The sequence below is a fragment of the Felis catus genome, chromosome F1, assembly GCF_018350175.1.
Source record: "Felis catus isolate Fca126 chromosome F1, F.catus_Fca126_mat1.0, whole genome shotgun sequence".
NCBI lineage: Eukaryota > Metazoa > Chordata > Mammalia > Carnivora > Felidae > Felis > Felis catus.
The window spans coordinates 43,930,620-43,956,073 of NC_058384.1; the positions used below are offsets into that span (position 1 = coordinate 43,930,620).

At 51.6% G+C, this 25,454-nt stretch overlaps 1 protein-coding gene across 4 annotated transcripts; it reads right to left on the reverse strand.

Annotated features, from left to right (window-relative positions):
- On the reverse strand, positions 1-25,454 carry RAB7B (RAB7B, member RAS oncogene family). Of its 4 annotated transcripts, none has more exons than XM_045048808.1 (7): positions 25,245-25,454; positions 20,457-20,657; positions 17,103-17,171; positions 16,214-16,340; positions 15,245-15,460; positions 9,515-9,726; positions 1-2,156 (listed from the first exon to the last, which is right to left on the reverse strand). In XM_045048808.1, exons 3-7 carry the CDS (start codon positions 17,153-17,155, stop codon positions 2,141-2,143), a joined length of 624 nt encoding a protein of 207 aa, XP_044904743.1. In that variant the 5' UTR covers positions 17,156-17,171; positions 20,457-20,657; positions 25,245-25,454; the 3' UTR covers positions 1-2,140. The 4 variants fall into 4 exon arrangements, with proteins under 4 accessions (XP_044904743.1, XP_044904745.1, XP_044904744.1 ...); XM_045048810.1 differs by having other exon boundaries at positions 9,601-9,726; positions 25,245-25,452; XM_045048809.1 differs by lacking the exon at positions 20,457-20,657.

The following is a 25,454-nucleotide window of genomic DNA, read 5'->3' on the forward strand; positions in this document are numbered from 1 at the left end:
TAAAAAGAAAGGAGGACACATTTATTATTTGTTGCCCACGTTTTGAAACAGTTCACACATCCATTGGTGCTGCATACACAGGATACAGAAGCCCAAACGCCACACATCCCATCCACGGTCCGATGCACTCCCAGGAAAGCCTGTGTGAGGTGTAGAATGCCACTCCCAGGAAGGACACAGAGATTGCGGCCTGCTCCCAGCCACCTGCTCTTTGCCAGATCCGTGCCGCTGCCCGGGATGAGCCAGCCCTTACTCCACAGCTGGGTGGGCAGACGAGGCTCCCCAGACTCTCCTGCTGACCCTTCACCCCTGCAGGATCCCCTGCCTCTGGGAGTATCTTCAGAGTCAGATGCCATCAGAAGTCCTGGGCTCACGTCCCAGCTTTGCTCGGAGCTCAGGGCCAGATACGTCTGTGTAGACAGGAGACTTCCACGGAGGGCATGGATGTGGCTTGGGAGCCTCTGAGTGGTCATTTTGCCCACCCTCTTCAGGCTGGGTCCTGTCTATGCTATCTGTTGCCGGAAGAGTCTGCAGGGAGAGGGAGTCCGTGAGTTTTCCAGGTCCCTCATTTCTAGCATTTGTCACTTATGTGGATTTCTTGCCTGAATCATTGATGTTACAGTTTTGGCTCAGTTCTTACTAGCTGTAAGAAATTGGAATTCTCCCGCCCCATAAATCTCGCAGGACCAAACATGCCCCCAGTCTGAGAACAAGCTTTGAGGATCAGCATAGAGAGAAAAGCCCTTCTTCAAGGGTCATGGAGAAGCCACTGGCCACTCAGCACTGGAGGGAAGGAGCACTGCTGCCCTCTGGTGGCCAGTCAGCAGAGCATCAAGGAGCCACTCAGGGGGCAGGATCCCTTTTGCTTGTCTCTGGGATATCAGCTTTGAGTCCTCAGGTAAATGAAAGTTCTTTCACTGTTCCTGGAACACAGCAAATTTGTCCTCACCTCAGGGCCGTGGCTCTTTCTGCTCCCTCTCCATGGAATGCTCTTTGTCCAGATCTCTAATGAAAGTCATCTGTTCATTCTCTAGTCCTGGGGCCAAATGACACCTCCTCAGGGAAGCCCTCCTGGACCACTTTGTCTGAAACAGCACCAACCCCAGTCTCTGTCCCTTTCTATCCCATTACCTCGGTTGCTTTGTCCAAGCACTCATCTGCTATTTGAAAATATCTGTTTAAATTCTGTGCCTATCGCTTCTCTCCCTAATCGGAAAGCCGGGTCCAGGAGAGCAGGGTCCTCGTTTGTTTCATTTGTCACTGGACCTCGGCGCGTTGTACATAGCGGATGTTCAACAATACTTGTTGGAGAAATAAATAAATGCATATCAACAAGAGCAACTGAGATTTAAGCAGAGCTTCTGGTCCTCGAAACCATATACCCTGAGGTCAGCAGGACACAAACCACCCCCATTTGACAGATGAGCCAGCTGAGGCTCGGAGAGATTTAGAGGAGTTGTCTGCGCATCCAGCAGAGAGGAATGAGCCCGTCCTGGGTGCCTCTCCTGGGCTCCCTCCGTCCTATACCCTGGAGGGGGTGGAGTGTCGTTCCAGGCCTGGACAGTGGCCACCAGGGGTTGAGGCAGGCCCTCGCTTTCTGGCGCTGGTAGCCGGGATGGCCTGAGCTGCACCCTTGTCCAAAGCTGTGCCGTGGCTTTGCGGGTGCGTGGCGGTATGCGCGAGGAAGGCCAGTCCCCAGGAGAACGTAACGGGACTCCAGACACAGTGGCCTGTCTGCAGAGATGTGCGTTCTGGAGCGAGAGTGTGTTTGGGGAGGGCAGGTAGCAGGAAGGCTGGAGCCAGCCAGGGAACGGTGACTCCTCCCGGCCCGAGATTTGGCTGTGACATTCTGGGTTCCATCGGGGCCCCTGAGGGCCCAGCCCTGTCCTCACTATACTCAGCCCAAGGCAGGGGCTGTGCTCTGATCTGGGCCCAGCACAGATATGAGGGTAGTGCCTGGGCTGGGCTTGGGCAGACGGGATGGGGGTGGGGGGGGTAGGGAAGGGCTGGTGGGGGCGGGGATGCCCAGGCCGTGGGCAGGCTTTGTCTGGGCATCAGAGTGGGAGTCTGAAAGATCAGCAACATCTACTCCTGGACTGGTCTTCTGGTGAGAGCTTGATGGAGTCTGTGAGGTAATTCTCTAAGATGCTTCGATACTGGGGAAGGAAAAGAGAAGTCAGAGTTCACATCCTGAGAGGCAAAGATGCCCATCTGCCTTCTGTTTCTCACTGGCCAACGGTGGTTGGGCTTTTTTGTCCCCTCCCCATTGCGTTGTTAGGAAACTAACAGCGGGGGTGGGGGTGGGGGTGGGGGTGGGGCACTGGTCTTCCCCACCCTCCTCTGTCCTCACCTCCTCCTCCAGCTTCTTCCCAGGAGCCCAGAGCAGTTGGCTGGCACCAATCTCCTGACCTACAACAAGGTCCCATAACTTTCCATTCTCCAGAAGGAGCATGGAAGTGGCCAGTGTCACCTAATCCTTGAAAGTGTCACCTGAGGTGACATCTGACCTCCGGCAGAGATGATGACAACCCTCTCCTGATTTCTGCTGGAGACCTCTCCCCGCAAACACCCCCACACCCTCCCTTCGTTCACCATGTCTGCCTCCCAGCCTCCCCCACGGCCACCCCTGGCACCTGAGAAGCCCAGTCAATTCTCTGTCCTCCCCCAGATAGACTCAGCCTTTCCACTGGGCCTATTTGGCTCTTTGCTACCTTCCCAACCCCCTGTGTCCCAACAAAGCTGGCCACTTCTCTCCCAGGACCTCTTGGCTCAGGGTGAGGCTGGGGTGGGGCAGGGGGCCCTTCCTCCAAGAGATGAATACTAGGGCTAAAGGGTCTCTTCTTAAAGGGACCCCATGTCTTTATTCTGCCTGGCTCTCACCAGTCACTGGGCTTGGCATCCGTGCTCCCCCACAGCTGGTATCGTGTGGGTCAGTGGCCCTCACCGAGCAGCACCCATCACCACTGGTGAACGTCACAACCCTGTCCCAGGAGATGGCATCAGGTCTCACTTGCTACACCCTGATGATGGTAACTCCTGAGACACAGGAGACGGTCCCCTGATGCCCCATGACTGAGGGGTCATTTAGCCTCACATGCAGAGGTCATGATGTGGGGCCTGGGATCCAGCCCTTTTTCATATAGTTTGTTTCCTGAAAGTCCCTGTTTCTCGGTCCTCCCAGGTTGGGTCTCAGGGCCTCCTTAGTCAGCCTCGGTGATGGGCCTTGAGTATCGCTCAGCAAATTATTATATTATTTTTTAATGCTTATTTATTTTTTAGAGAATGAGAGACAGAGCATGAGCTGGGGAGGGACAGAGAGAGAGGGGGACACAGAATCCGAAGCAGACTCCATGCTCTGAGCTGTCAGCACAGAGCCCGACGCGGGGCTCGAACTCACAAACCGTGAGATCATGACCTGAGCCGAAATCGGCTGCTTCACTGACTGAGCACTCCCCCTCAGCAAATTATTTAGAGTTACTAGAATTTATATATATTTATTTTAACAGGAAGGAGGAGTGCTGGGGGTTGGGGGGCAGTGTATGCCCTCCAAATGAAGGTCTATCTCTCTGGAGATGTCCCCACACCCCAGATTGATCTCCCCCTCTGCTGGGGAGGATCTTAGCCCACCGATTACAGACCTGACCCAGGGCACCCCAGGGCTTCCCCGGCTCTCACCCTGAGAGAGCAGAGTCCCACCCAAGGTGCCTGAGAGGACAAAATGGGACCAGGTGGCTCCTTGTCCCCAGCACCTCCCAGGCCTGGTGTGTGGGCTCCAGCCTCTGCAGCCCTGGACGTGTCCTGTCCTCCACCTGGACCCTGCCGCTGCGTGTGGGGTCCTCTCACTCCACGGAGCTGAGGTGGTTAAAATCCCGACACTTCCGGATCTCCCAGTGAGGGACAAGGGAGGGCAGAGCATCACTGTCTAAGCCCCTTTTACCCTGGTGACCCAACTCTCCCTGAAAGGCAGGTTTGGGAAGCATTCTCTGTTTTGTCCTTTGTGGGTCCCTCTGTCACCATTCAAGCCAGAGACCATGAGCAGGATCAGGAACTTCCCTAACTGGGTCTTTGGACCCTGGGGGCAGAACTGTTGCTTCATCACCCCTGAGTGTGCCCCCCCCACACCATGTCCACCCGAGGCCCAGTGGGGGGCCCCAGAGCCCCTCATGAACAGAAACCGTGCCGTTGTCTGCAGCACCAGCCTGCAAGGAAGGGGGTGTGGGGCCTCCCGAGCAGCCACAGAGTTTCCTGAGCTCCTCTGCACTCTTTCCAGATCTTATTAGATTCACATGGGGTTCTGCCTCTGGAAGGGGTGAGAAACTTCCTCACTCATTACACTGGAGAAGCCTGAGGCCTTCACGCCGGCCTTCTGAACCCGATAACATTCACATGGCCCCAGGTCCAGATCACCCGAGTGCTTCCCATCTGTGACACCATTGCAGGTAATAACGGCGTCATCTCGCTCCTCGGATTTCCCATAAAACTTCTAAGCAACCAGTGGGCCGTAACTGGGTTTCCTGTGTAGCTCTTTTCTCCAGGCCTCTGTCCTCTTGGCCGGATGTGCATCCCAGTGCAGAGCAAACCGGAAGTGTCCTCACGCGTGCACCTGCTGCACCTAAGGGATGTGACTGCGCCGGCCTGTCCCTTCAAGCCTGGTCGCCTCTGTGGACCTGCCTTTAGACCCTGCATCTGGAGGACCTCAGAAAGGTCCTGTGATTCCACCAGGCTTACCCGCTAGCCAGCCCGCTTCCCTCCTGGGCATGGCGATTGCGTCCTTCCCCAGTTACCCCTCAGGAGCCGGGCCTCCATGCTGCAGCTCACGCCACAGGGGCAGGGCCTGACAGCCCCAGCAGGGATGGTATTACCAACTTGGTAAGAGCAGAATCTCATCCGTGCCAATCCCCTTAAGTAGGTGGTGTCCCTTCGTATCATATTTTGGAATAACTAAGTATCCTAGTCCTTGAAAGCGGCCAGACTGGGGGGCGTCTGGGGGGCTCGGTCGGTTGAGTGTCCGACTTGGGCTCAGGTCACGATCTCGCGGTTCGTGGGTTCGAGCCCCGCCGTCGGGCTCTGTGCTGACAGCTCGGAGCCTGGAGCCCGCTTCGGATTCTGTGTCTCCCTCTCTCTGTGCCCCTCCCCTGCTCACATCTCTCTCTCTCTCTCTTTCCAAAATAAATACACATTAAAAAAAGAAAAAGAAAGTGGCCAGATTGGGACCGTAAAGTAACCACCTACCGTCTTTCCTTTCAGAATGTTCCCCGAGTACCTATTCTGGTGCCATGTTCGCAAATCACTCCAACCAGAATTCACTGCAGAGCTCAGGCATTTCAAGGAGGTGTGGATGTCATGTGGCCCGCGGACTGAGTGCACCACCCCCTTCCTCCCGTGATGCTCCTGCTTTCCCCTCTCTTCTCTAGCTTGGTCCTGAGCATTCCATCCGAGCGATCGTGCATCTGACTGCCAAGCTGAATAGCTCCCGATTCCTTCTCTCCTACGTTCAACCATCATGAGCCCCTGAGGCTCTACCTCCAACGTCTGTTCAGTCCACCTTGTCCTGCCATCTCCATTCTCTCGGGCTTGGGCTATTGCACTACCTTCCCAACCACCCAGAGCCCATCTTCCATGAAGCAGAAAACTCCCTTGCTGAAAACCCTTATACACAGCTTCCATTTTAAAACAGCTACCTTCTGTCTATCTATCTATCTATCTATCTGAGAGAGGGTGTGAATGGGGGAGGGGCAGAGAGAACGGGAGAGAAAACACTGGAAGCAGGCTCCGGGCTGTCAGCATGGAGCCCAGAGTGGGGCTCTAACCCAGGAACCCTGAGACCACGGCCTGAGCCGAAACCAAGAGTCCTATGCTTAACCGACTGAGCCACTGAGGCGCCCCCAGCAACTTTTGACTTAGTGCTTTCTCTGTACTAGGAATTGTTTGACTTGGTCCTCGCAACAACTCCATTAGGAAGATATTATTTGTACTTTAAAGAGAGGGAAGTGGTGGCTTAGGGAGGCCGTGTGACTTGTGAGTCAGAGGGGGAGTCAGGATTTGCAGTCAGATCTCCCGGGCTTCAGAGCCCCAGGTCCTCCCACCCACCCCAGCCTGGGGCTTCCTCCCCTTGCCGCCTCTCACATCTCCCCTCAAACCCTCCAGCACCGTGAGCACGACACCTCCCTGGGGAGGAGGGGAGAGGCCCTTGCCGGAAATGTCTTTGAGAACTCATCTGACCTCACGACACAGGTGTGCAAACTCCAGTTTCACTTTAAAAGTGCACGTGCGTTTTACAGTCTATGCTCTAGTAATAATGGTTGTTCTGTTTTAATGTGAAAATATTTCTCCTCCACGTTTCTAAGGAAAAGGCACACCCTGCGGGGCTTCAAGGTGCCAGGTGAGCCCCTGTGTGCCTCGGGTCCAGCAGCGCGGTCTGGACACCATGCGCCCGCTGCGTGAAGTCCAGGCGCTTGGTGGGGGCTCTCTGAGCCTTCGTGATCCGTGCTGTTGACCTTGTGGGCCTCATCGCTCGCCCCACACCCCCACTTTCCTGCATGCCACATTTCCTCCTCTTACAGATGGACCCACAGTTGCTTCCTCACGTGAGCCCTGTGGATTGGTGCCTGGGCCTCTGGCCATGCCCTTCTCTCTCTCCTTCCCCTGTGCCTGCCCCTCCCCCACCCTCCCGTGGCCACCTGCAAACTGTGCTTTGTCTTTCAACACCCAAGTCACACGCCACTTCTCTGGGGACCGTCCTTGCCCACCCTCGCCACCAGCCACCACTGAGTCATCTCCATGCCTTGACTTTGCCCCCTCTGTGGCACTTACCTCTGTGACAACCTGTTTGTGAATATCCTACTCCTCTACCTGACCTTAGAGCCCCTGAGGTCCGTATCTCCAGCTCTGGCCTGATAACTCAAGAAATGTTTACAGGATTGCATTATTTCCATCTTATAGATGAGGAAACTGAGGCTCAGAGGAGTCATATGCCCAGGGGTCCACTCAAAAACACCAGGGCAGGATTCAAATGTAGGTCAGTTTCACTGTGGATACCATACTTGTGACTTCTAGACTTCTCATCAGTAAGTTTCCCCCATCAATGTGAGGGACTGACCTAGGGTTGCTCAGCCACTCTTTTGCCAAGTAGGATGGATATTAAAAACAACAACAACAGGGGTGCCTGAGTGGCTCAGTCTGTTGAGCGTCTGACTCTTGGTTTCGGCTCAGGTCATGATCTCGTGGTTCATGAGTTCAAGCCCCGCGTTGGGCTCTGTGCTGGTGGCCAGCATAGTGCCTGCTCTCTCCCCCTCTCTCTGCCCTTTCCCTGTGCTCTCAATCTCTCTCTCAAAATAAATGAATAAACATTACAAAAAATAAAACAACAACAACCAAGCAGACAAGCTTCATAAAGTGGACACAGCAAGAAAGATGTAACTTTAAGAATAAAGGACCCTCCAGGGGCGCCTGGGTGGCACAGTCGGTTAAGCGTCCGACTTCAGCCAGGTCATGATCTCGCGGTCTGTGAGTTTGAGCCCCGTGTCAGGTTCTGGGCTGATGGCTCAGAGCCTGGAGCCTGTTTTCGATTCTGTGTCTCCCTCTCTCTCTCTGCCCCTCCCCCGTTCATGCTTTGTCTCTCTCTGTCCCCCCAAAAAATAAATAAACGTTAAAAAAATTTTTTTAAAAAGAATAAAGGACACTCCAATCGACAGCTGACTGGATAAAGATGTGAGATATATATATAGATATAGATAGATAGATAGATATACATATATATAGATATATAGATATAGATATATATATACACACACACACACACAATGGAGTATTACTCGGCAATCAAATAGAATGAAATCTTGCCATTTGCAACAACATGGATGGAACTAGAGGGTATTATGCTAAGCAAAATTAGAGAAAGACAAATATCATATGATTTTACTCATATGTGGAATTTCAGAGACAAAACAGATGAACCTAAGGGAAGGGAAGCAAACATAAGATGAAAACAGAGAGGGAGACAAAACACAAGAGACTCTTAAATACAGAGAACTGAGTGTTGCTGGAGGGCTTGCGAGTGGAGGGATGGGCTAAACGGGTGATGGGCCTTAAGGAGGACACTTGTTGGGATGAGCACCGGGTGTTATACGTAGGGGATGAATCAGTGGATTCTACTGAAATCATTATTGCACTCTATGCTAACTAACTTGGATGTAAATTTAAAAAATACTAAAAAGAAGAGAACAAAGGACACCCCTTCTTCAGAAAGGACAGATGCTGACCACACACAGACACTGGCTGTGGGCCGATGGAACTTCTCCGTGACTCAGCATTTGGCAATCACTGTTCTGTGTTGGTGCAGGATCATTTATCACCTCTCACCATACAAGGTCAAACAACCTTCTTCAGTTTCCAGGGGAGTGGCATGAGCAGGCACATCTGTGGCTTGAGAGCCAGTGTTACAGGCTGTATCATAAAGCCACAGCCCTCGGTCATGTGCCCGAGACGGACATCCCCTGCTTCCTTTTAACATGAGACAGTGAGGGCTGGGGGCCGGGAGGGGAAGCATACGAATATAGCCTGTGTCCGGCCAAACCCTGCGATTAAGGCTTCTCCCTGGGCAGCCTCTTGGGGGTGCTTGCCGCCTCTCTCCTTGGTGGACGACCGCAGACGGGGCCACGGGGCACTTCCGTCCGGGGCAGCTGGCAGCACGGGGCCAGGCCGCCGGTCGACCGCAATGACGGCAGGCACTTCCACGTCGGGGACACCCCCCATCTCCCATCCTCCTTTCTTCAATTCAAAATCATTGCTGTGATGGGCTTTCCCCCTCTCCTGAGAAGCCCACCGTGATTAAATGTGGCAGAAGAATGAGACAAGCTGAGCCCTTCCCTGCGCCAATGACTCGAACCCTTTTCTGAGTTTCCAGACTCCATATTGGAAGGGGAAGAAAACCCTGTTACTGCTTCCAGGCAGCCTTCCCTGATCTTCCCCTCGTCCCCCTTCCCATCCCTCACAGCTGGGATGCGTGCCTCCCCTCCCCCTGCCGCTGGGGCCACCTCACCAAATCCTTTCACGCCATGCACCTGTACGGTAACCACACATGGGCCTATCGGGCTCCCCTCCAGAGAGCCAGGGTCCCCGAGCCCTACACGGTGCCGGCCACAGAGGACACACTCCACACGGGGGACCCACAGCTGTCCATCTGTTTGCCTGGAGGATGTCAGCCACTCCTGCAGACCTGATCGTCCATCTGGACAAATGCTTGGCGCTGTGGGGCCTCTCTCGCCAGTCAGGACTGAACTAGACCATCAGCTCCCAAACCCTCCCTACATTGGAATGTCTCCGGGGGAGGCACAGAAGCGTGTATTTTAGAAACTCCACGAGGGATCATCAGCCGGACCGAGGGACCACTAACTATATCACCCAAGGTAGGTTTAGACTTCTGGCACTCTGGGGTTCCAGAACTAGAGCACTGCCGAGCCCATTCAGCAACTAATCGGGACGATGAGCCGTCCAGTCCTATCCGCATCCCTACCTGAGTCCGGTGTGTTGTTCTCTGAAGCTCCCCAGTTTCCCATCCTCGGGGCAGCCCTGGAAGATGATACCACCATAGCCGCTTACCCTGGACAGAGCCCGGCTGGCCAGCATCTCGAAGGCCTGCACCACGTTGATGTCATTCTTGGCACTGACTTCAAAGTAGGGGATATCTTTCTCTTTACACCAGCCCTGGGCCACCTCCTGGGGCACCTGAGTGAGGGGAAGAAATGATCGCTGTATGTATCACCATGGCCACCGTCATCGTATCGCCCTCTCTCATTACCACCCTCGTGTCTCGCCATCCCCACTACTACTCCCATTTATTGAGAAACTTCCATGTGTCTGAAATTCCACGTGTGTTATTTCTTTTCTTTTTTTAATTTTTATTTTTTTACCTTTATTTATTTTTGAGAGACAGAAACAGAGCACAAGTTGGGGAGGGGCAGAGAGAGAATGGGACATAGAATCCGAAGCAGGTTCCGGGCTCCGAGCTGTCGGCACAGAGCCCGATGCGGGGCTCGAACCCATGAACCGCGAGATCATGACCCGAGCTGAAGTCGGACGCTTAACCGACCCGGGAGCCCCTCACATGCGTATTTCTTAACATAAATCTATGAGGTGGGCTTTTGTGAGCTCTGTTTTCCAGATGAGGAAACTGAGGACTGGAGAATATAAACGTGCTCAGAGTGTGTGAGGTTGAGCAGGATTTGAACACAGGCTCGGCAGAACGAGAGCCCAATGTACTATATGCTGCTTTCCTAAGGTTCCTTCTTCAGTCTCTTTGTAAGATAAACATGATAGGCACTAGCCGGGGTGGAGGGCTTCCTTCCCCTGGGCTGGCTCACCAGGGCCCATGTCCAGGAGGTCTGTTGCTGAGCAGAGACTCAGGTCCTTGCTAACCCTCCTTCCCCAGGGTAGAGTCCGAGGAACAGTTGATAAGCCAGATACTGTGTTAGATATCTTGTCATCTTCACTCATTCAATCCTCCCAATGACCCTGTGAGATGGGTCTTATCGGCTCAATTTAGAGATCGGAACACTGAGGCTCAGAGAGGTTCAGCGATTTGCCTCAGATCACGCAGCTGAGAAAGGCAGAGCTGCAATGCAGTCCAGCTCAGAGCTCCTGTGGCAAGGGCACTGACCTCTGCAGGGCACTGCAGGGGAACGGTACCCTTTCTCCCTCTCCCACTGGACCATTGATTCCTTGAGCTCAGGCTCACGGTCTCCTCAGCTCTTGGCCTGGCAGTGTGGGCCACTCAGTACAGGCAGAACGAGCACATCTCTACCCGAATGCAAATGGCTGATCAGAGTTTGCTCGTGCTGGTTTGCAAAACTCCTGAGAGCCCTGGGAGTTACTTCCAAAGACAATTGGAACCATTGACTTTAATCCCTAATGAATTATTTCAGGGAGGAGGAAATGGCCATATATTGAACATTGGCTGTGTTTGGTACTTTGTAGTCATGATTTCATTGTGCTTAAGGGAGCCAGGGTTTTTTTTATCATGAAGAAAGGACATTCTGCCCCTCTCCCAGAAGACAGCACGGCCAGGGGGCAATCAGAGAATGCCTCCCTCCTGCAGGTCCTAAGGATGACTATCTCATTGCGATTAAAGGACGCGTGACTGTCTCGGCTCCCTGGTCTCAGGAGTGGCGGCAGCACCGGAGGCCCATGGTGGCCTCCCACAGAGCCTCTGTTGACACCAGTATTGCCTGGCACTGGGAGGCTCGCCTCGGGAGACTGGAGGGTGCAGCCCCTTAGGTCGACTAAGCAGCCTGCCCTTTGGGGAACTAGCTGACACCTCCATACCCCGTGCCTGGGTTCTGGGGGGAAACCCCAGGCCTTTTAGTCTCGGCCTCTGATCTCCAAGACCTTCCTGCCTTTATGGGGAGGGGTCCAGAATTGGCCAGGACTGCTCCCTTCCATGGAGCACAGATGCCCAAGGCCTGGTGAGCAGGCAAGAAGGTTCACAGCTCAGGAACATTCTGCACTCTTTGGAGGAAGCGCCAAGGGTAACCCACAAATAAATAAGTATTAGAAATTAACACGCTGTACCTTGACGGCGCCTTAGAAATGCAAAGGGCTTCCTATCTTTTAAAGTCCTTAAGTGTGAGGACTGGACTCAGGCTTTTCACTGTGCCTTCCCCCTGCCCACCCTCCACCCCCACCAGGTGATGAGCATTTTGCTGAGCACACCACTGATGTTCTGGGGTTGCAGTAAAAACCATAGTCAAGTGGAAAGAAGCCACAGGACTTTGCTTCTCCAGGATGTGGGGAGATCTTTTATACTTCATGGCACGAGAAGCAGATGCCCGGATTAGTGCCCAAGGTCACCCGGCAACAGAGCTGGGGGGACAAGGCTGCACCTGCAACCCGCCGATCTCGGCTCCCTTCTCTCCCACCGGACAGTGACTGGGCCTGTCTGGTGCCTGGTTGTGACAGATGTTTTATCTCATTTGTCCCCGATCTTTCTCTGTTGGGTTTATATGGAATGATTAAGTCGCGCTCCAAAATGTCAGTTGAGATTATGTTGCAAATTAACATTCTTTTTGTATGCCCCTTCTCCTCTCCCAAACTGAACCCCAGCAAGCAGGCCTGGGAAGAAAGCCACCCAGACAGCGCTTTTCACTATTTGCTTCCAATTCTTGTTACAATTTCATCATTGTCTCAGTCATCTTGTTCTTTATTTATTTATAAAATAATAGCTCTTTATAATTTAGGCTCTGACTGTGGAAATAAACTCAGGGTGCGGTGCTTGGGGACTTGGGAAATAGGAAATTTTTGAAAGCTTTCCTTCTGTTAATTTTGCTTTAGGCTGACGATATATACTATTAACATTTTGCTTCTCCTGTTATCTGCTTGTTCATCAGAGGCCAAATGTTTGACAAAACTAGCTCAATTCGCATAATTTTATTTGTGATGTCTTTGCATCTCACATGCATTTTAAGCGATCAATTGTATGAATGTTAACATTAGTGTGTCAAATACACCTGAAACCACTACCAAAAATAACTGAGACTTATTTCAGAAAATGTAATCCCCATGTTATGAATCAGTGATCAGTCAGAAACTGCCTTCCTGAACATAGAGCAAAGGATTCACATCCTAGCGAATAAATCCCTCATAGCATAGGTATTTGCAGAACTGTTCTTTCTAGCAAACTAGTATTTTTTCACTATTGCCTTCTGTAGAAGGAATAGGGATTTTAAAAAATCAAAGTCAGCAATTTCTTTAAAATCATTCTGGTGAGATATATACATATATATTATTGTTCTAAAACCTACATAAACACAGGATTTGCCATTTTAACTATGCCTAAGTGCACAGTTTGGTGGCATTAAAGCATATTCCCATTGTTGTGTCGCCGTCATCCCCATCCAACTCCAGAACTTTTTACTCATCCTAAGTCTAGCAGTAGACTTTTAAACATTTATCTCCTTTTTATTAAGTGAGAAAAACTCCTGTGTTTTCCCAGCTCATCCCTTGGAGAACGTAAGAGGGAAGGTAACGATGGTTTCTGTGGGCTAAGGTTGCCAAACGCTTCATAGCCATCATTTCCTTTAAGTCCCCAGCCACTTCATGGAATCTGTGTCTGGTCTGCATCTCACAGACGAGGACCCTGGAGCTGGCCCAGGGCAAGCACGGGCTTGAGCCCAGAGAAGGCGCTCCTTCAGGTAGCTCTCGGCTAGGCTCGTATGCGCTCATCTCTGTTCAAGTGAGAGCCCAGAGCGTGCCTCCCGGCTGGCCTTCTCTGTTCCCCAAGCCCTCTGCTAAGCTGGGGCAAAACAAGGACATTGGAGGGCAGTGGTGTCCCGGCGTCACCTCTCCTCACTCACGGTTCCTCCTGTCTACTTCCCTGCCCTCATTTCGTTATTGCTTAGCGTTTTCCCCGCCTCTGCTGATGCCTACTCTACCAGTGCCCGTCCCGGGGCTGCCCTGTGGAAAGACGAACTCCCCTTGCTTCCCTCCTCCAGGGTCCTCTGTCACCTCCCTGTCCTGGCTGAGCCCTGGCTTTTCCTGGAGTCTCTGTTCCCCCTGTCGCCCTCTCCGGTGGGGGCTGTGTCTACACCCTGCTCACCGCAGACCCCAGAGACGGTGATGAGCTTGGCTGGGGCCTCACTGCTGCCTTCAAATCTCTATTCTTCCTCTCTTTCTGCAGAGCAAAGCTCCTCCCCCGAGGCGTGGATGGTCCCCTCCACCCCTCGAGTTATCACCGGCTCTTCCCATGCTGCTCGTGCTCATCCTGTTGTCTCCACCTCTCAAGGTAGCCTCCCCTGCCCCTCCAACAGAATGCATCTTTTCTCCACTTCAGTCTCTTCTTCCCAGGGCCTGACCCAGGACCTCTGTCAAATATCGAATCTGGTCTCCCATTCTGTGACCCAGTCTCCTTCCCTTCCACCTCCTCCTGTCCTCACTCCTTCTGTCCTGCCCTTCTGCCTTGGACACTGCAGCTAGCTGCTGTTCCTCCAAACCTTCCCCTGGCTCTCTTCTTTCCTGGGTCGCTTGTCAGTGCCCCCACACCTCTACTCTTCAGCTACTCTCGTCTGGAAGAACCTTAGTCCCAGGTCCCTTGTTCCTGGCTCTCACCCCATACATGGCTGCTGGAGAAAAACAATCCAGACACCAGCTCCAACTCCTGGTCTCCTCCTTCAGCTGAGCCCCTAGGGTCACCCATCTGTTCTTGTCTTTGTCCTCGATTGCTCTCCAGAGTAAATGGCAGAGCTTCAGTATGAGTCTTGAGACTTCTACTTGGGCCTCTTTCACTTCCTGCGCAACAGAAGATGGTGCCTCTGATTTCACTGAGAAAAAGTCAGAACCTCATGCATGCATCCGTCCATCCGTCCATCCATCCATCCATCCATCCACCCATCCATCCATCATTCCAAATGATGCCTCAGTTCTATTACTTTTCTCTATTTGAACCATTGTGAAAACATAGTTCAAATATGATGGCTCGGTTCCTCATTCCTTTTCTCTACACGAAACACTAAGACAATCTTGTTCAAATGGTTCTTTTTGGTGTCATTTTAGGTTTGTTTGGCACAAGAGCATCTTTTACAGATTAAGTCTGCCTCTATTGTTTTCTCATTGGTAGGCAATAGGGAAAGAGCTCTAATCAATGCTACTGCAGTGGTAAATACCTACATGAGTGGGGTCCCTGCAGCCATGGAGCAGACCGCCTGCCATTGCATAGCCAGATAATCCAATATATGCCCATGGTAATAAAAAGATATATTACTACTTTCCCAGAAAACTTACAGATTCAAGAATTGATAACTGTGATCCCCTACCTGACCCTGGGTAGAAATACTGTTTTACAGGTAAATTCAAATTCCACCTGCCTACCGCTGATGCCTTTATTCCTCCACTCCCTGTCTCTAGACAAAATTGCTTTCACTTCTCAAGTCACAGCATGCTATTTCTTGCTTTTGCTCATGCTGTTTCTTCAGCCTGGGACCCCCTCCCCTAAGAAGCCCTTCCTATATTCTGGGTTTGAGTAAATGCCCTTTTCCTGGGGTTGCCAAATATCCAAGGTATATCTCCGTCATTTTATTTACCGTAATGTATCATAAGCGTTTTTAAAGTGTCTGTATGCACTACTAGGCTGCAACATTCTTAAAGTAAGGACTGTGCCTGATTCAGCTCCCTATGTGTGGGACCGACCACAGTGCCTGGCACAGAGTAGGTGCTCACGTAATGTTGGGTGAATGAACGAAAGTATGACTGGTACCTGCCGGTCTGCGAGATCAATCTTGTTTCCCAGCACCACCATGGGGTAGGACGGTTCCATCGGAATCGTTTTGGCCAGGACGTCACCCCGCCAGGTATCCAGTGCTTCAAAAGACTCCAGGTCGGTGACATCGAAAGCCAGGATGCAGCCATCAGAGCCTTTGTAGAATGTGGACACCATGGAGCGAAACCGCTCCTGTCCACCCGTGTCCCAGATCTGGAGGGGAAGAGCAGCCGCCCCATTGGGCTGTGATGAGTGCCTGGATGAAAGTAGGCCCAGCTGGGTGCCATGATGTCAAAGTGTCCTTTCGTGGGCAGGAAGCAGACAGCCCTGGCACAGGTGCTTGTGGTCCTTTCAAGCACGGGCAACTCAACCCTGTTGCCCGTGTTCGTGACAGTATCTTCGCACTGTCATTTAGCAACCCAAGAGCACTTAACATCTGAGCTCTCACGTTCCCCCTGGGCCATCAAGACAGGCACAGTTATTCTCACTGTTATTCTCACCTGATAGATTTGGACCCTGGGAATGACTTGCCCAAGGTCACTTACCAACTTTTCCAGTGAACCTGCGACTAGGAATAAGGCCTCCCAACATCTGGATTAGCCCTTCCTCCCCACCCCCGCCCCCCGCCCCAGATCAGGGATCAGCATTTCTTTTTCCTTAAAGGGTCACATAGTAAATATTTTAGGCTTTGTAGACCTAACTGTCTGTTGCAACTACTCAGCTCTGCCTTTGTAGTGCAAAAACAGTCATAGACCGTAAGTAAACAAATGGGCATGGCTGTGTTCTAATAAAACTTTATTTGTAAAAACAGGTGGTGGAGCACATCTGGCCCATGAATTGAAGTTTGCTTATCTCTGCTCTAGACCATTGTAGTTCTTGGTGCACACGGCTGTGCGAGTGGCCATCTAGGGAATGTGGGATGATTTCAGGTATGCGGGCTGAAGAGGGAGAGGCAGAGCAGCTTACCTGTAGCTTCAAAGTTGTGTCATCCAGTATGATAATCTTGGAGAGGATGCTGGCCCCCAGTGTGGTCTGGTAGTCCTCGTAAAACGTCTTGTGCACATACTGGTGGAGGAGGGAGGTCTTTCCCACACTGAAGAAAAAAAACCCAAACACGTGAACAACACACACACACACACACACACACACACACACACACCCGGACTGTTCTCAGAATCTTGCCATGTGCCTCTCGCTGCCACCTCTCTGTGATTCTGAATTTCTAACATTTGCAGTCCAAGGACCACAGTGAGCAGTAAGGGATCAGGGAATGGACTCTAGAAGTAAGGACCAGTCCGGGACACCTGGGCGGCTCAGTTGGTTAAGTGTCGGACTTCGGCTCAGGTCACGATCTCACGGTTCGTGGGTTCGAGCCCCATGTTGGGCTCTGTGCTGACAGCTCGGAGCCTGGAGCCTGCTTCCGATTCTGTGTCTCCCTCTCTTCCCTTCCCCCGCTCGTGCTCTGTCTCTGTCTCTGTCTCTGTCTCTGTCTCTCTCTCTCAAAAATGAATAAACATTAGAAGTAGGGACCAGTCCGAATGAGGAGAGAAGTTTGCGGAGAGTGGAGCGTCCCACAGGTCAGGTCTTTCCTATATTTGACAGAGGTGGGAGGACAGACGGATGCCAAGTGGCTTGTCTAATCCACATAGCTAGTCACTGCAGAGTTAGGGCAGACCTGGGACCAGTAACCAGGCAGCCCGACTCCCAGCCTCTTTTGCCCATCTCTCCTCCCTGGTGCCACTCTGAATCAGAGAGAGACCCATGGCCGGTGGGAAATATGCAGGAGGCCTCACTGCCCTTGGGTAGGGGGCTGCTTCCCAATCCCCACACCCTGAGCTGATCTTGGCTTACTTACCCCAGGGCTCCAATGATGATGAGTTTCAGGTCCACCTTCTTCCGGGGATTCATGGAGGGGCTTCGGAGCCTGTAGGGAAACAGAAGTCGTCTGCATGCTGGCCAGAGTCCCGTGTGGCCATTGTCACTGAGGCTGGCCTCTACTTTCCCTTCCTTGATGTGCAGATCACTGCTCTGGGCCCGGGACTCAGGTGGGGCCGTTCTCCAAAGGAGATAGGGGACAAGCAATGCTGCCGCCCTCCCTCAGCTTCCCCTCGGGGCCTCCCCAAGGCTGGAAGTGTGGTGGCCCCACAGGACAGGCACATCTCTCACTCTTCAGCATCACCAACCCTGTTCTTGGAGGCAGCCTGGAGCGCCAAGAAGACCGCACGGGGTTGAACAGAGGCCTCGAGGACAGTCAAACCAGCAGCCAGGGGTGGAGGGCAGTGCGGGAAGAGGAGATGGGGGCAGGACAAGGGGTCCATTGTCAGGACTGCCCGAGAGGCTCTGGATGGGAGAACGCCCCTCCCCCAGCCCGAGGTGTTGCTGCAATCACAGAATCAAAAGGCTCTTCTTTAATGCAGCTGGTGGGGGTATAATTGGTACATGTTTCTGGAAAGCTACTTGGCAGCAAGTATTGAGAGCCTTAAAAATGTTCCTGCCGTCCACTTCTAGGAATTTGTCCTGGGGAAATAATCTGAGATGCAGGCAAAGATTCAGGTTCAAGAATGTTCTTGACAGTATTATTTATAAACATCCAACAACAAAGAAGTGGTTAAATAAATCATGGCACACAATAGACTATTAACATGGACTTTTGGAGACTATCATACTAACGTGGGAAAATGCTTATGCCACAGGGTCTAAAAGAAGACAAGACACTGCACTGTATATACGATACCATCACAAATATGAAAATGCGTTCCTACTTGCATAGGAAAAAGCCTAGGAATAAATATACAACAAACTTAAGTGGTTGATTCTGCGTGGTAGGGAAATTATACAATTTAACATTTGTTCTCTGTGCTTTTTAGTATGTTCCATTTTTAAATAACACACATGTCAAACAGGTATTGTTCCTGTAAGAAATAGTATGTTTCTTTCCTATAAGAAAGAAACATGTATATATGCATGTATGCATTTTACATATACATGTACATATTGATTATTTAAAAAGGTTTTTTTGATGTTTATTCACTTTTGAGAGAGAGAGAGAGAGAGAGAGAGAGAGAGAGAGAATGAGTGTGGGAGGGGTAGAGAAAGAGGGAGACACAGAGTCCGAAGCAGGCTCCAGGCCCTGAGCTGTCAGCATAGAGCCTGATGCAGGGCTCAAACCCACGAACTGTGAGATCATGACCTGAGCCGAAGTCAGACGCTCAACCAACTGAGCACCCCATATTATTATTATTTTTCAACAAGCTAAGGCAAAACTGTTGCAGGGGATTGTGCTTAACTGGCTCTTTGGCTCTACCCTTCCACGCGTATGTATGTGTATACAGTTCCCAACTCCTGAGTGCTCCAGACTTGGAGCAGGTAGGCATGCTGAGCAAACCTTGATCTGACTCAGCCTGGCTGAGGTGTCAAACAGGCCAGTTTGAGTTTCCTTGGGGTCCTGGAAAAAGCTAAAAACCGGACGTTCTGAGGCCTTGGTTCTAATTCTCTCATGTTGCCACCGTGTGACGTTGGATCATTTACTTCCCCTCTCTGAGTCTTGGCTTTCCAACTAGAGAATGAGCAAGTTGGGCACCAAAGACTCAAGGTCCCTTCTGGTTGAAAAATACTTTATCAACTGGAGCTCTAACTCACTGGCCACAAGGGCCTTGCCCGGGGTTGCCTAGGCCCCAGGGACGTAGGGCTGTTAGTGCCCTTCCACGAGCCGTGTCGTGGCCCCAGGGTGATTTGAGGCTCGGCTCAGAGCTGCTTGTGCGAAGAGCCAGAGCTGGTGTCACTGGACCTTCTGTGGTAACAACCCAGGAGGGCTGGCTTGGCATGATGGGCAAGACCTCTTCGTGGTAATCCGAGACAGTCCTTCAAAAAATCCCGACACGGTTACTACATTCCACAGCCCTGCACTAGACACAAGCACGAGCACAAAAATGGACCAAATAGAAAACCACCCTAAGGAGTCATCATGGGAGAAGGCACAGGCTGAGTGATTACACCAAAGACAAAGCATAAAGCATGCCAACAGAGGCACAGAGAAAGTGCTGGGGGAATTCAGGGGTGGGAGAGAAGCCTTGAAGGAAGGAGACATGTGGTTGTGCGGGGGGTGATATTTCAGAGGGAGGGGATGAAGTAATCAAAACCCTGAGAACAGGTGAATGGAGAGGGTGGATGGTTTGGAAGGGTGAAGCAAAGGGTATGGAGATAGGAAAGCAGGGAGAAGAGGTAAGATCTAAGGTGGGTCCTGGAGGTCCGACCAAGGACTCGGTCCTCTCATTCATTCAGCAACCATTCTCTTTGCTCCAGACAGGCAGAGGAAGATAATTCAAGGTATTATCCAGGGCTGGCATTTTGTCTTGGGTGTCACTGCCCACAGGGAAACCAGCCAAGGGAGAAGTGGCTCAGAAGCTTGTGAAAGGTACATGTCTTCAAGCATCAGTTACTGCTCAGAAGGGGAGTGGGAGCCATGGTGAGCTCTTTCCTAATGGCTTTGGTACAAGATTCCAACCTAGTTTTAAAAGCCAATGCAGTGCCCTTAGAAAGGGAGTCAGGACCAAAGGGAGGCAGGGACCAGTGGGGAAGGAATCAGCACTGACGGAGTACCTGCAGGGGCTGCTCTGCGTCCTCTGATTGCTTTGAGAACCCTCCCAGTAGCCTTATGAATGAGTCTTGAGACTCAGAGAAGCCAAGTCATTCATATCTCATCCAAGGCCATACAGGTAGTACAGGGATGAGCCGGCGTTTGCATGGAAGGCCAGAGGAGGCTCCTCTGTGCCACGTTGCCTCCTGACCTCTTGAGTTTGAGCCCATGGAATCTGTGTGCATAGGATCTGGGGTGCTGGGCTCCCGTTTGGTGAGCCCCGACAAAACCCTAGCAGAGTTGGAGGAGATGGGGAGAAAGGTGGCCAAAGTGACAAGAGGTACGAACGGGAGCCGAGGGAACGGGTCTGTGGAACAAGAGCTGTTGTGTGAGGATTGACCACCAAGGTCAAGATTTGGCCAGCAGTTGGAGGGGAATGTGTTCACACACAAGCTGCCATGCTGGAGTCATATCTGTGCTCACGCTATCCTCTAACATGTTTTCCACCCAGCATTGCATAGAGGACTTTGTGAATGTGCAAACAAAAATATGCATATCATTGTGAGGTTAAATGAATGAATACATTATTATAATATGTTTAACGCCTACAATACATTATTATAATATATTTACCGGCCGCAATTAAAGGTTCAAGAGATGTTAGCTCTTTCGGGGGCACTTGCGTGGCTCAGTCGGTTGGGTGTCCGACTTCGGCTCAGATCATGGTCTTGCAGTTCGTGAGTTCCAGTCCCACCTCGAGCTCGCTGCCGTCAGCACAGAGCCGGCTTCAAATCCTCTGTCTCCCTCTCTCTGCCTCTCCCCCACTTGCTCTCTCTCAAAAATGAATAAAAATTAAAAAAAAAGAAAGAAATGTCAGCTGTTTTATGATGAATGTTAGCACACAAAACGAGCTTGCCGGACTGACATCATAGGTCTCTGTTTTACCACTCAAGAACCAGGTGTCTAGGGAGTTTAATTGTTTCTCTCTAAAAACACAGCCTAGAAGTGGTAGGACCCGGATTAGGAGCTAGGTTTGGAATCCAGGCCTAACTCCGCAGACCACACCCTCACCTGCTCATTCTACTATCTCTTCCATAAAACTAGGATGAAGATCACACACCTGCCACCGGGTGCCCCTGTCAGAGAGGCTCCGGGGCTGGGTGGCGTGGGCTTGACATGGGACAGCGCGACCAACGTGCTTATGAAGGGGAAGTGGGGTGAGGGCAGGGCGGGTAGAGAGTGTGCATATAACAGAGGATCAATATCCACTACCTGGGAAGCTCTCTGCAGGTAATCAAAGATAATATACAACATAACAGTGGGCAAGGAATATGAATAAGCAACCCAGAAGTCTTATGAATGAAAAGCCATCAGCTTCGAAAAGATACTCAACCTTACTAATTTTTAGAGACATACAAAGTTTAAAAATACCATTTTTTTTTTTTTACCTCCAGAGAGTGGCACAAATTAAAAGGACTGATGGTGAAATTAAGTGTTGGCAAGTGTATAGGGGAAGCACTAATATGTATTGTTGATAGGCTGTGAATAGCACAGCCTTTTTTGGAGGGAAAGTTGACAGTAGCAAAGTTTGATACGCACGGGCCACAGTCTAATTTTAGGCATCTACCCTCAGAACGCACCTATGCTCAAACATACCTTTGTACAAAGACGATTGCTGGAGAACATTGTCATAACCCGAATGTCCATCAATAGGAGATTCTCTACATAAATTATGATCCATTCGGATTCTGGGATACCAGCTGGCTTTAAAAAGAGTGAAGTGGGGCGCCTGGGTGGCTCAGTCGGTTAAGCATTCAACTCTTGATGTCAGCTCAGGTCATGATCTCACGGTTTGTGAGATGGAGACTGCACGGGGCTCTGTGCTGACAGCACAGAGCCTGCTGGGGGTTCTTTCTCCCTCCCGCACTCTCTCAGCCCCTCCCCCACTCGCTCTTCTTCTCTCTCAAAATAAATAAATATGTAAACGATCAAGAAAAACAAAGAGTGGAGTAATGAAGTAGAAAAAAAGTGATAATAATTTAAGTAAAAGAGAACATCCCTGAACGTTTTGTACAGCATGATCTCGATTGCGTAAAAGCAAACAACAACCTTGCTTGTGTGGCTGTATAGTTAATATCCTATTTGTGCTTGTCCTGCATACACAGAAAGTTGTGGATAAATACACATTAAATGATTAATAGGAGGTAGGGAAAGGTAGATGAGAAGCTAGGGGCTATTGTTTTATTTTATATATGTCTTGTGTTAACATTTGTCACACAAGGCTTAGTCGTTACGTAACGAAACAGTATCAAATGTACTTAAAGAAACTTAACATTTCTTTATTTTTTTTTTAATGTTTATTTTTGAGAGAGAGAGAGACCGAGAGTGAGCGGGGGAGCAGGCTCCAGGCTCTGAGCTGTCAGCACAGAGCCCAACGCCGGGCTCGAACTCGTGAACCACGAGATCATGATCTGAGGCAAAGTTGGACGCTGAATCGACTGAGCCACCCGGGCACCCCTAAAGTTCCTTTAAAAAGAGCACATGGGTGGATGACAACCCCAAGTCATCTGAGTGTGATGTCCTGACAAGACAAATCACTTTGGTGTCTGGGGCAGGAGAGGGAGGTCACCTCGTACCAGGGAGTGATCATGAGTTTTGGAGTCAGCGTTCTTATTCCACCTCCATACATTTGTGACCTTGGGTGAGTTGCTTGACCTTGGTGAGTCGGCTCCCTCATGGGTGAAGTGGGCATCACTTGTGGCTGTGGCTTATTCTGCAGGGGGGCACGTGTCATTTCTGATAGCACAAAAGGCTCCTCCAACGGGGAAGACCCAGATGAATGGTTACTAGTTGCATGGGGGCGGGGCAGAGATCTGATTGGTAGCACCTGCCACTTTCTGTGGGGTAGATACTCCCACCGTGGCGGATTTCAAGCTACCAGTGTGGAGCCTGCTCCAGCACGCTGTAGGAGGAACCCCAAAGATCATCTTCTCCGATCCCCCACCCGGGGCTTGAGCCATCTCGACCTCGTTCATGGAAAGACGGAGCTGGCTCTGCTCCCATAGAGCTTCTTCCCTCCACTAGGGGTGGATTTCTCCTGGGGCCACAGAGAACATGCAATCTTCCTCTGCCACATGCCAGCCCTTCTGAGGTTTAATGTCTTCTCCTTGGTGTTTCTTGACTCTTTCTTCTTCGGATCCTTGTGACTCACCTTGGCCTTGACTCTGAGCTCCCTTTACCCCACTACCACCCTAGTCCCCTTCCCCTGGATGTGCCCTTCCAGCATGCTGCTGCTGCAGATCCCCTACCCCTACTGCAGACTCTCAGAAGGGGAAGGATTTGCTGAGGCTGCTACTTAAAATAGCCTGGCCCTTGGGTCCCAGGACCCCCTAGGGGTCCCTTGCCCCCTAGCAGCAACAAGGGGGTGTCCAGAACTGTGTCACCGGCGAGGGAAGGCAGCTTGGTGGCAGACACCGGTTGGGCTCACCGAGGAGGCATGTGTAGGTTTCAGACGGTGGCTGAAGTCCCTTCCCACGTCTCTGGGCCCTGCCCTTGGCCGGACTTCGGCCATAGCTGTCTTTTTAAGCCTCCTCCCGCCCACCCAGGTACCTCAGATGCTTCAAACCACGGCATCCTCTTAGAGGCCAGGCTGAGTCACCACCCTCTACTGTTAAATAACAGTGACAAGCAGGCTTGGAACGCAGGGCCCTGCCTTCAGCCAGCCCCGATCCACCCAGACCAGAATCTGCAGGCGACTCAGCCCCCACTGCATGTGACTAACTCCTCTCCCCTTGTTGCCTGGTAGTCCTTCTAAGACTGGAGCCCTGGTCCTGCCCACCTGCCAAAGTTACAGTGTAGCTCAGTCCCTAGGAGCAAGAAAGCCTGGGTTGATGCCCCTGGGCACACACACGTGCGTGCACGCACACACACGGGCACACGCACACCACCCTAGGGTTTGGGGGCCAGTCTTACACGAGCCCTTGGACTTGGTCTGCTCTCGCATCCTACTTCCCTTCTCTCCCTCCCCCACTGGCCCCAACCGGGACCCAGGTACAATCTTCGGCCTCGCTGGTAAGGCGAGGTGTCATTTCTGCTGACAAGGAAGAAGGATGAGGGAGACCAGTGAGCAGGGGCAGATGAGAACCCTGAGGCTGGCAGTCTCCCCGCTTTGCTCCCATCGACCCCACTTTCAGTGCCTCTCCTCCCTGCTACCACGTCTTGGAAAACGACAAATGCGTCCACCCTAAAAATAATGGGATTTACAGTCGTGGGAATAAAGTTTGTCTTTGAAAATAAATGATCTATGGAGCACGAAGCTTTATTGCCCTGTGGGAAGGCTCACTACTCTGCCTTGCCCTCCTAAATCCTAGCAGGTCTAGACCTGCTCCCCTCCAGGCCGTGTGTCCATAGCTCTGTTTCAGGAGGCTCAGCGCTCGTGTCCTTTAAGTTCTTTGGAAGTATTTGTCCTGTCTCCCCAAGTAGACTCTCAGTGCCCAGAGGACAAGAAAGTGCCTCCCACCTCTCTATCCCTCCGTAAAGCCTGACCCATGCTGGGAATATTGAATCTTCAATAAACAGTCATTCATTCATCCCCATCTATCCATCCACCTATCCATTCATCCACCTGTCTATCCATCCATGTATCCATCCGTCCGTCCATCCAGCCAGCATGGGTACTATATGCCTACTATGAGTCCGCACTATGTAGGTCTGAGGGTACAGACAAGTTACTATTTCCATGGGACTTGTGTGGTGGGGCATTGACTGACGAGCTCAGAGAAGTTATTTTTATAAATGCACGCTGCCTGGCAATTCTAGGGCACCCTGCAGGTTGTAAATGCCATCACAGTCCAGTGGATTCCTGAGTCAAGAACAGCTAGTTAGTGGCAAGCTGAGACTAGAACCCAGATCTGTCCAACTCTGTTGACTGGCTTGCCTAGCACAGCAGAGCTGTGCCAGGAGACATATTTATGATTTAGAACAAAAGGACACTTTTCTACTCTAGGAGTTTCTCCTTCCCCAATGAGACGCTTTGGCCAACGGGTTCCACCCAAGGAGGTGCCCTGTCGATGTGGCAAGGCGACCTCGGGTGCTGGCTGGCCTTCCTCTGCTGAGCCAGTGGCAGTGTCCTCCCACTAAGACTGTTGGCCCGTGCAGAGCCGGGAGCCTGGGCCCCAGCAACCCAGGCTGGGCTGGGCTGGGCGGGGAAGTCCCTTCCACCTGGCTCGCTGCCATGCCCTGGGAGTTTCCCTGGTGGGCAGTGGGGTGGGGGTGGGGGTTCGGGTTGGATCTAAGCCCCGCGGCTGCCAGATTCTAAGCCTCATCCCTGCCTCCATTCCCCACCTCCCTCCCCAAACCCAAATACCTCTAGGGCTTGCTGGGACAGACCGAAGAACTGAGAAAAACTTTCAAGGCACTTACAGCTGTGGCTGCTTAGCATCTGGCCTCCCTTGAGGGCAGGCGGGCCGTTCTCTCTCTCTCGGAGTCTGGGGGTCTCCTCTTAGAGCAAAGGTCTCAGCCGGTTCAGAGGAAAAAGGCTCTGGAGCAGAAGAGCTTATTGAGGCCAAGCGACTTCCTTCTGTTTTCCTCCTCTCCCTCTCGTGCACAGACTTGGGAAAGTTGCAAAAGAGG

Bases quoted from the DNA above. Each gene is read 5' to 3' on its own strand.
- RAB7B (XM_045048809.1), bottom strand. From the start codon at position 17,155: ATGAATCCCCGGAAGAAGGTGGACCTGAAACTCATCATCATTGGAGCC. The intron at 16,341-17,102 runs GTAAGTAAGCCA...TTTTTTCTTCAG, and splicing joins ATCATCATTGGAGCCCTGGG to TGTGGGAAAGACCTCCCTCC. The intron at 9,727-15,244 runs GTACCAGTCATA...CCCCTCACTCAG, and splicing joins TTGATCTCGCAGACCGGCAG to GTGCCCCAGGAGGTGGCCCA.